This window comes from Sciurus carolinensis, unplaced genomic scaffold (genome assembly GCF_902686445.1).
Source record: "Sciurus carolinensis unplaced genomic scaffold, mSciCar1.2, whole genome shotgun sequence".
Lineage (NCBI taxonomy): Eukaryota > Metazoa > Chordata > Mammalia > Rodentia > Sciuridae > Sciurus > Sciurus carolinensis.
Window position 1 is genome coordinate 2,691,142 of NW_025920125.1, and position 11,125 is coordinate 2,702,266.

At 39.2% G+C, this 11,125-nt stretch overlaps 1 protein-coding gene and 1 pseudogene across 1 annotated transcript; both read right to left on the reverse strand.

Moving 5' to 3' along the window:
• Positions 1 to 576: 576 nt before the first annotated feature.
• Positions 577 to 2,625, reverse strand: LOC124973910 (SURP and G-patch domain-containing protein 1-like). The gene is given in 4 exon segments (XM_047537557.1): positions 577 to 789; positions 791 to 1,420; positions 1,422 to 2,228; positions 2,230 to 2,625. Coding segments are annotated over 4 exon segments (1,932 nt in total). The 3' UTR covers positions 577 to 690.
• Positions 2,626 to 3,355: 730 nt separating this feature from the next.
• LOC124973903 (homer protein homolog 1-like) lies at positions 3,356 to 3,996 on the reverse strand (annotated as a pseudogene).
• Positions 3,997 to 11,125: the final 7,129 nt, after the last annotated feature.

Here is an 11,125-nt window from a genome sequence, read left to right on the forward strand (position 1 = left end):
GCTGTCTGCAGGGTCTAAGTGTCTACGTGAATCTCCCAGTGAGTCTATGTTGTTGGGGGAGAATAACTAGAATTTTCCTATTTTAAAGAAGAAGAAACTGAGGAACAGGTATATAAGGCCTCTTGCCCAAGCTCACACAGTTAGTAAAAAGTGAAGCTTGAATCTAAATGAGGGCACTCTGCTGCAGGCACTAAGCTCTCAACTGCAGTTTTATACTGCCCCTGTAATCTGGGAATAATAATACCTCCCTCTAGGACTGGGGCAGAGACCAAATGAAAAAATTGTATGTCAAGCATCTGGCATGCAGTGGGCACTGGATAAACCGTGGTTCCCTTTGCTTCTGGCTGGAATCACTTCCCCACCTCCTGAGATTTACCTCCTTAATCTCCCCTTTATTTGCAGAGGGACCCTGATCCATTGCCCTGGTGTAGCATTCCAAGAATGAAGATAGAGTGTGTATTTAAAAAGGCCTTTGGGTTTAAATTGAATGCTCCCCTTTATTTTAGTCTGCATGCTTTTAACGACTCATTTCATGGAGATTGATTTTTTTTTTTTATCGTGGGTGAGCACTGGGACTTTAATACACGGCATGATGCTCATAACGGTAGGGATGGGCAGAAACGCAGGCCAGCACACCCCACAGCCCAGAGACTGTCGCTCAGAATGCAGACTTGTGTTTCTCCAGAATATTCAGTAGTAAGGCCTTCTGGGGTTGTTCAGGGGATTGGACCAGAAGCGGTATGCCAACATCATCCTCTTGCGGAAGGCCTCATATTCGTCATCCTCCTTGGGAGAGCTCAGCTGGTCGGTCAATGCCAAAACCAGCACCATCTACCGTGGTGGTGCCCTTGTTCACTGGATTCTTGATGCCCTGACTCTCTGAGCCCAGCCCCTCACCCTCCTTCCAGCCCATCTTCATCAGCATCTGGTAACCGATGTTCTCCACAGTCAGCTTGAACTCCTTGTACTCTGAGTAGTCAGGCTCTCCACCCTCCTTTAGGGCATTGAATGTCTCCAAGAACTTTTCCAGCTCATCAGGGGGCAGGAAGTCTCCAATAAAGTGTTTGCCCCGGCCCATCTTTGTCAGTTGCTCTGCCCACTCCCGTGTCTCGTCCATCTCCATGCGCTGCAGCTGGTGCTCCCAGGTACCCAGCTCGCTGTCTACCTCCTCGTCGCTGTCATAGCCATGCTGGTGTTGCTGGAGTGCCTTCTTCCACAGCAGCTGCATGTCCTGCGTTGCCCGCTTGTGTTACATGATCATGTCATACATCTGCTGCATCTCCTGCTGCTCTTTCAGCTGTTTTTTCTGGGCATCTGAGAGTTCTGTGACACCCACCAGACCTACAGGCTTCCCCTTCTCATAGCCAAGCCCCTTGAGGTCCTGAACTGACAGAGGTGAAGGAGAGGCATCCACATCCCTTCTGCACCAGCTCAGCAGGTGGCAACTCAACCTTGTCCTCTTCAGGTCCCCACCGGCTCTTCCGCTTCCTCTTCACAGTGGTTGTGGAGGGTGGCTTACCAGGGACAGTTGGAGCTGGGGTGGTGGTGGGTGCAGGGGAAGATGAGGCAGGGCAGGTAGTGGCTGGAGGCAAGGACCCTGATGGGACCTCAGGAAGGGACTTGCGTTTCAGGCTGGGGTCAGGTGCTGTGGAGCCTGCCTTGGCTTTCTGGAACTCCTCCAGCTTTTGCTGGTAATATTTGTACCCTTGACTGTTGGGTTCATATAGAAAGGTGAATGCCTGGTTCTCATGGTTGTTCTGAAGAGTGATAGTTTCTACTTTAGGACCCCCATCTGCTATGAAACTGGCCAACTTTTCTGCAAGGTTCTTGGCCTCTTCATCCTCTGGGGGTGAAACTTTCTGAGAGGTTGCCTGTGACTTTTGTGCTTCCTTTCTTATCTCAGCCACTTTCTTTCTGTAGTAAAGGAATTCCCTGCTATTCTTACCATGTAAAAATGCAAATGCTGGGTTATCCTTGTAGTCTTCCATAGTTACTTTTTCTAACTCAGGGCCTCCTTCTGCCACAAAGCGGGCCAATTTCTCTATCACTTTCCGAGTCTGGGCTCCCTCTTGGGGTGAAATTTTGATTTCCAGCCACTGCTCATAGTCCTCCTCCTCCTCCTCATCAGGAGACTGGAAGACACTTGGCTGGTGTGCCACAGGGAGCTGCTTGGCATGTGAGTAGTTCTTCACCTGGCCAAGTTGGCTGCCTAGTCCCAGGCCCGACCGCTGACCGCTTGCTGAGTAGGAGGGGCCTCTTCTGGGTGCTGGGGGTGGGTGTGCTGGGAGGAGCACTGGTCATGCTGGGGGGCAGGTCTGTGCTGGTCTGTGCCTTCTGCAATTTCAGAAACTGCTGCAAGAAGCTGCCATCATTGGCAAACTTGTTGGAAATGCAGGAAGAGTTGTGTGCATTTGCAATTTCACCAGGATGTGGGGGTTGAGGGCTGGACACCTGATTCTGCTTGGCTTTCTGTTCCATTTTGGCTTCAATTTCCCATTTCTTCTGAGCAACGAGCTCTTCCTGATGAAGAATGTTCATGTTCACCTTTCCAGACTTGTGGGGAGCAACCCCAAACCATCGGTTACCCTTTCCTGCAACATCCCGGTTGTCCATCTTGAGACTCATCCCGGAGATTGATTTTAATGGGACTATTATTGCCCTGTTTGGAAGCATGACCCTAGAAAAATCTTTCCTTAATTTTAACCAAAACATAATGAAAAGCATTCAAGGAAGGATATAAATTAACTTCAAGACAGATAACTGACAGATATTTGTTTTTTTTTTTTCTTTTTTGTCTACAATACTACAATGTCATAGATTTCCTTACATTCTAAAACTACCACAGTATGACAATAATTTTTGTAACTGGTTTGGGACACATTTAGGACAAACTGTCTTTTTATATTACCAAATTCTTTTAAAATTTTAGAAAAGCAAGTGAATTTATCTCCTATTGGTTTCCAAAAACAAATCTGTCATGCTACAATTATCTAATCTTTCCTTCTTTGAAATCATGGGACAATGTCACCTCTAAGACTAAGGTAAAGCTTAATTTCATAGTGGAAGACCTATAAAAATACAATTTAATAGAAATCAGGCTAACAAAGGGGGACTTTAAGAGACAATGATTTTTAAAAATAGAAGGGATTAACAGTATTTTGTTTCACTGAAAAACAACTCCTCTGTAATTAGGTCAATATTCCTTTTTCTACACAGGTAAAGGGAATGTTTGCTCTGGCCCATCCAGGCAACTATAAACAATAAATTAAAAGAAGTCTGACCTGAAATTTTTCACTCAAAGTTTATAAATTCTGAAGTAACTACAGAGTTTCTGAAACAAAATACATTCCCATATTTACACATTATACTTAACCATGATTGGTGAATGGAATCTGTACCTATGTGAAAAGGACAATGCATTCTGAGTTGGTTCAGTCCTTAACTCTGAGTTCTGTGTCCCATCAGGTGTTCTTTCATCTTCTTTCCCATTGATACTTCGTGGTGTTAAAGGAGAGTGAAGAGTTCACCTGCTGATTGCTGTGAAGGTGTACTGGTAAGTTCCATCTTCTCTTGTGATTTCTCATTTGCTAGTGGAGCAGCTTCTTTAAACTCCTGATACTTTTCTACAAATTTTGAAAGAAGATGCTCAGAAGAGAACCCCAATCCATAAAAACTGTTTGCTGGGCTGAAGGCCCACTGGCCAAACTTCTGAGATGTTTTAAAGTAAGTGTCCTGTTTGGAGCGATGGTGCTATTTACTGTTGCCTTTCAGTCATCTAAATGGATTATCCTATACACTTTTCTTGTGCCATATAAAAATAAGTCACAGTAACTGTGTGCTTGCTGGTGGCTGCCCAGTTCTTCTTGTGTTTGGGTCAATCTGGAAGACAGGAGTTACAGTGCTGAAGATAGGTTTTCCCCCACTTTGCCCAATGAAAATCTGTTGTGGAGTTTCTGTTACTATGCTATGGAATAACTTCCAAAGGAATTTCTCCATTTGCTACTTCACAGTTGCTTTTCACTGCCCCCCCATCCTTTACCAAAGATATTTCAATGATGCCGATAATTCAATTATTTCTCTTAGGACAAATTATTTCTCTCCTCAGTACCAAAACCTTCAAACAGAGGTGGCATTTGCTTATTAAGAGTTAAAATGCTGCCTGGAGGAGATAGCAGTCAACTGTATCCCACAAAATGAGTGTATAGTAGGAAAATGCAGAAGCCCGCCTCGCGGAGTCCTCTGAAAAATGAGTTTGCTGGTCATTTTGCTCATGTCCTCCGCAACACTCAGGGAGGGCCTGCTAACTCAGCCTTTTTGGTGCTAAGGCTGTGGGTTCAAATTTCTCCACCACACCACGTCCCTGGGGATGAACTGTGCAACCCAATGTGACACACTTTAATAAAAATCCTAAAAGCAGTAATGCCACTCTTCCCTGTGCTCACATTAGAAAAAAACTCCATAGAACAATCTCCTCGAAGTGCAAACCCAGCTGCTTGCAGCATTCAGGGCACTCCACAATGGAATCTGTGTTTTTAATTTCCCCTCCTAAGACTTGGAGCAGAAAGGAGGTGGGGAGGAGAAAGAGAAGGTTGTGCTGGGTGGATTCATTCTCTTGAGAAAAAAAAGGAGCCATTTCCAGGGGAAATGGGTGCCTAGTGCACGCAGCTCCAGAGCCCCTCTGCCCTCTCTCATGCTCCGCACACCCCCTACCCCCAACAGGCCACCTCACATTGCTGGCGCCCGCTGCCATCTCCTCACACTTGCATCACCACCTGCCTCCACAGGGCTCCTGCTCCCGCTGGGCAGAGCAATGCCAGCCTCAGCAGCCTGAAGCCCCGCTGCCTCTGCCTCCAAGGTCCCGCATGCAGAGTGGAGGACACTGCTTCCCGGATAGACGCTGCTTGCTGGATCAGCACCAGGGGCGCGAAGTGAGCCGGCAGCTCAGTGGGCTGCGGTGGGCAGGTATGATATATCTAAGGAGCCTGTTCCTGAGAACTCTTATGGAGAATGCCATTTGGATTGCAAAATTTATTAAATGGCAACGTGGCCACTGTAGCTCTTTTCTCTTTTTAGCAGACATAAACCTTTCGTTCTCAGAGCATACTAATTACAATTCATGAGCCTGTTCTTCAAGATCAATATGGTAATACACTTTCCATTTTAATTTTGCTATGATTAGTGATTTTACTGATAGAAATGAATAGATTCTAGAGAGAGGTCAAATGAAAAAATAAATCTGTGTGGATATGTCTTGTAATTATTATCATCATTATCATTATTTAATACTGGGGATTGAATCCAGATGCACTTAACCACAGGGTTACATCACTAGTCCTTTTAATTTTTAACTTTGAGACAGGGTCTCACTAAGTTGCTTAGGGCCTTGCTAAATGGTTGAGGTTGACTTTGAGCTTGTGAGCCTCCTGCCTCAGTCTCCCAAGCCACTGAGATAACAGGTGTGTGCCACCATTCCAGGCCTAAATCTAGTAATTCTAAAATATCCCTTTAAAAACAATAGTTAGAAAAAATGCAAAAATTTAAAAATATGAAATATTTTTATTAAAATCCAAACCCAAGAAACCAATGACCAGATGTTTTCTTTGAAAAAAAAGTTTATAAAACAATAGAACAAAATCTATTTGAATGCTGAAGATTGACTCTAGTGTGTGTCTCAATTGAATTTGCTCTTTGAGAAAGTGTAATTAACCAAGTAGAAAACTTTTTTCCCTATTAACATATGTAAGTATCCTTGAGGAGTGGAGGCAAGCCCATTTGTTGGTGAGCATAAATGTTTAGATAACTTTATTCTAATAAATTGTCCTTTTCTCATTTTCCAGGTCCTCTGTTCACTCATTTTTTTATTGTGCCCTTAGAAAGGTATCATCTTATTCCTTTATACTATACAGTCTTCCTGAATCCTCTCCTTCTCTTATATTAAAAAAAAAATGGGGATTCAGTTGTTCAAAATACTAATATCTATTTTATTTGATTTACTTTTGTTTTTGGTAATGGGGATTGAACCTAGGGGTGCTTAACCACTGAGCCACATCCACAGTTCTTTTTTATCTCTTATTTAGAGATAGGGTCCCAGTGAGTTACTAAATTGCTGAGGTTGATAAATTCCTGATCCTTCAGCCTTAGCCTCCCAAGCTGCTGAGATCACAGGTGTGCACCACAACGCCTGGCTAATGTCTATGTTTTTAAAAACTAAACAGTGAATTGTGTTGACCCATCACTAAAATTGGAACTATCAGTTGAAAGACAAATATAGAGAGCCCCAAGTTTTATTGTTTAGATGCTGCTTTTCCAAATGTGATTTAAATTTCTCACATTGGTCTTTAATGATATACGTTATTTTCATTTCAATTTAATTTTCTTGAGTAGTACTTGTGATAAAATGCACTGATGTAAACACATAAGCATGATAATGTGTCTATATATAGCATATAGTTGCAGTTTCCTCTTTCATTTGGAACACAGCATTGTGAAAGACACCTTGTGGGTAATTTAGCACTTACTGTATGCCAGTTACTATCCTGGGCATGGGGATAAACCCACTCCTCTGGCTTTATTTTTTGATAGTTCTAGTGGAACTTTTGCCTCCATATCAGTGTCTGTACTTAGAGTAACCTATCCCATAAAGATGCTCAATTCTCCTATGTCATTTTCTTTCTGATAATCTCTAATTGTTATGCCAACATGGAATAATTTTCACATCCCTCAATAGAGGAAGAGGGGGTATCTTATTTTAGGGTAGGAAAACAATATGAAAAGCTAAGTGACTCATACAAAGTCATAACATAAGTCAGTGGTTGAATTTGGAGAGATCTAAATCAAAATCTTTTGTAAAACATTTTGATACATTTTAATTATGGGTAGTATAGGGATTCATTACACTATACTCATATAGTCACATAACATAATTGGATTAATCTCATTCCCCAGTACCTTCCCTTTCCCTCCCTACTTCCCTCCCAACCTTTTTACAGTACTCTGCTAATCTCTCTTCTATTATTGCTTTTATTTTAGTTAGTGCATTATAGTTATACACACACACAGAATGACTCACTGTAGTATGTTTATACATGAACATAGAATCATTTGGTAGATTTTGTACCCAAGACTTTTTTATGTCCTCCTTTCCTCCCTCCATCTTGATTCTCATCTTCTCTTCTATTGGTCTTTTTCTATTTGCCTGAGACACCTTTTTTCTTATTTTCCCAATCCTGAGCTTCCACATTCAAACTTTGATTCTCTGAGTCTGGCTTCTTTCATGTAGAAGGTAAATCAAACTCTTTTAATGTAATTTTTCTTCTTTAAGTACCTATATTAATTTTAAATATTGATTATCATCTGAATCCACAAATACAGGAAAGAAAAGAAACTTGAGAATAATCCTTAATTTTTTTCTTGTTTTTCTTTTTGTTCATTGAGGGGGAGAAATAACAGAGAAATGAAATTGAAATGTATGTATTAAATTGGTCAGTGGAGATTGTCTCTATACTGCCTCTTAATTATTTTGAAGAAAAGAAGTAAGACTAATTGATTTTTCACTGAATTAAGTTGTGCTGTATTTTACACAGGGAATACTGCTAATCAGTTATCAAAATTGGGACTAAGAAAATCATCAACATAGAATTTTTAAAAGAGATATTTCAAAATTAGAAACATTTTATAGGCCATACAACTAAATAAGTTATATAGATAAAACAAAGGAAATACCTTCTTTGGCGTGGACATTTTCAGTACTAATCACTAGTTCAGCATAGACTGTTTCTGTTGTTGTTTTTATTTATTTATTTTTTTGACTGCATATTATCACATGGAAAATAATTTAAATTCCATGAAAGGTGAACAGTTTTTGTAGTGTTTGAAATTACCCATAAGATTCAATTCATTTTCTTAAAACCATTTATTTTTAAAAACAGTTTTCAAGAAATTTGTAGCAAGTAGTCAATATTATTTTAAGAAATAATATTTGTTTTTGAAAGAAAATGGACTTGTGCCAGAACAGAACTTGTGCCATCTAAAAGTAATACCTTTTAGCAAGGAGCTATTATCACCCCTCACCTCTGTGACAAGAACTAATAACTCAGTTTTCATATAATTATTATTTCCTGTAAGAATCAATTAAAAATAAAATGGGCTTACATAAACAAAAAAATCAAGATTTTATTATCAAATGTATGCTAGTGTATTAAACATAAGAGAGGGAATAAGATTCCTGTTTCTTGGAATTGCTTACCTCTTATTTGTATCATTGTATAAACATATTGCAAGATGTTGGGAGATGCCGCTGAATCCTGTGTGCTACAATCACTTCAGGGTGGAGCCTCACACTATTCAACTTTATGGAAAATGAAAATCTTATTGATATTGTTCACCACAGTTCCTCAAATCCAGGTATAAGCTTCTGGTAAAGTTGTCCTAGTTTAGGTCAAACTAAAAAAGAATAAATTAAAACAAGGATGTTGGTTATTTTTAAAAAAAATATTAAATGGAAAAGATAAAAAGCCTATTAATTTAATATATTTCAAAGAAAACAATATAAATTAAAATTGGAAATATTTTTGACTTTGCTTGTGGTCCAAATTGAATCAAGCATTTATTGTTTTACAGCATTCAAGGTTATTTTGATGCCATGGAAAAAAAGATGCATAAGTATATTTTCAAACTAAGACTAGTATAAAACACTTACCTTTTATGCCTTGAAAGTTTAGGTTCTTATTTTATATTTTATTTCATTGTGCTTAACAGTGTACCAGTACCTACATTTGCAATGATGAACTATTTCCTTTTATTTTATCTTTGTTGTTCCATTGATATCTCCTTTATACCAAATAAAAATGAAGCCTCATTTTTCTCTTATACATGCTCATACCTTCTTGACCACAGAAATTCCTTTGAATTCACTGAAAAAGATCTATAGAGGTGGGATAGGTGAGACAAGAATCTGGCATTTAACACATAGAACATGCTCAAAATAGTAATGATTCAATTTGTAGATAAGAAAGGAAAAAGAAGAGTAATCTAATTTTATTCTTAGCTATTTTGCTAACTATGTCTGGTTCATGTGTATAGCATTTTCTCAAGGTAACTACTATTTTACCTTGAATTTTTGAAAACTAAAGACAGCATAAAATTTAAGTGCATCAGACTTTTCATACTTTCCCAGACAGCTATGAAGTATCTAAAAATTAGAGGCTATAGCTGTAGTGTTAGTTGGTGAGACAACATACATATAAATAAATTTCTGCCACTATTTCCTCCCTTTCCCTGTTTTTCTTCCCCTCAACCCCAAATTTTATGTTCCAGTACTGGAGCAAGATTCCTGCCTGGTATACAGTGATGTATTTATAAGCAGACACCTGTGAAGAAATTATACACTGTCCATCTAGACAGTTTTTGTTACACTTTACCTATTGATGGAACAGTTCCATATATAAAATTTTATACATCAAAATCTTTGAATTTGACCAGACTGTCCATTAATTCACCTCCAAAAATTAGTGTTTATTTTCAGCTATACTTTACATTAAAAAGCTTATGCATTAGGTAGCTTTTCAAAATGCTACTCTCTCTGCACAGCAGCATTGAGCACACAGAGCAGAGTCCATCATCCCACCCAGATCCACACATTGGTGTTGGAGAGTTTTATGCCAGGTACCTGGGACTTAACAGACAAAAACATCTTCCTGGTTTCTGGGTCAAACTTCTTATTCTGAGGGCCCATCTCCTGGACAACACTTTTAAAAGCCAATGAAGATATGCCAGCATCTGTCCCATGTACAAATTGACATTACAGCACCAGGTCTGTTTGATGGTGGTGACAGGTGCTATATATCTACTATATCCAGGTAAATGAAGGCCCACTTTAAAAACTGCCAATTTCAGATAAAAATCAGTATAATTCAGAAATCAATTTTGAGTTTCTAATATCCCAAATGACATGTAATTTTCAGAAATCAATAGCAAGTTGTATACATGGTTCCCAGCTATGGAAGAATTAAGACATTGATTCAAATCCCTTTACTCAATCCACATTGCCCTGAGGTCATCCTGCAAAATGTATATCAAAAAGCATGGTTAGGGTGACAAAGTTTGATGATAATGTTATTATACAAGTCAAACTTGGAAGGTCATATTAAAAGTATATTCTGAGAGAAAACCATTAATTATTTTGTGTACACGTTTAGTTTTATTGTAACAAAGCAACTTGTACACTTTTAATGTTCAAAACTACACATCATCTTTCCTTTCTAGTGAAAACAAAAGAAAGAAAATTTAAAAATAAGCAAACAAAATTATAATAGAGAATGTCAGTTCCAAATAAGCGGTTCTGCTGTTTCTTGCATTGAGTGGCAGGCTAAAGTCATCATTAGGAGAGAATTTTATTTTAAAAGTTTCATCATAAACTGCAAGGATGTCCACTAAACATCACAATTAAACATGCCAATGGAGAAGCCACATTGTCAAAATACCCACTTAGCCCACCAAAATGTCTCAAAACCACCCTTTGCTGACCTTCTTTAAACCTGTTTTTAAAGTTTTCTTTTCTTTTTATAAACAATAAAAAGTAGACCAATACATGTTGGTAAATGCTAACTGCATATTCACATAAAGACACAGCCTCTGAGCCCACTCTACAGAGAAAGGAGGAAAAAAGCTAGCATTCTATGCACTGCAATACAGAGATCTAGCACCCTCCTGATTCCAGCAGAGTGAAGGGAGCATGTCATCTTTTTCCCCAGAGAGCATTGTGGTGGTGATTCCATACAGTTTTTTCTTTTAAGATAAAATGGGATAAAAATGGCCTGCTTGTCGTGTAAGCACAAGGCCCCAGTACCGAGAAAAAAAAAAAAAAAGGCCAGTCATGTTGGTGAACACCTGTAATCTCAGTGGCTTGGGAGACTGAAGAAGGATCCAGAGTTCAAAGTCAGCCTCAGGCAAAGCAAGGTGATAAGCAATTCAGTGAAACCCTACCTCTAAATAAAATACAAAAAATAGGGCTGAGGATGTGGTTCAGTGGTCAAGTGCCCCTGAGTTCAATCTCCATTACCAAGAAAAGGGATAAAAATGAATTTAGAATAGAAGGGAGTAGAGATTCTTTTCCCATTGTATTCTG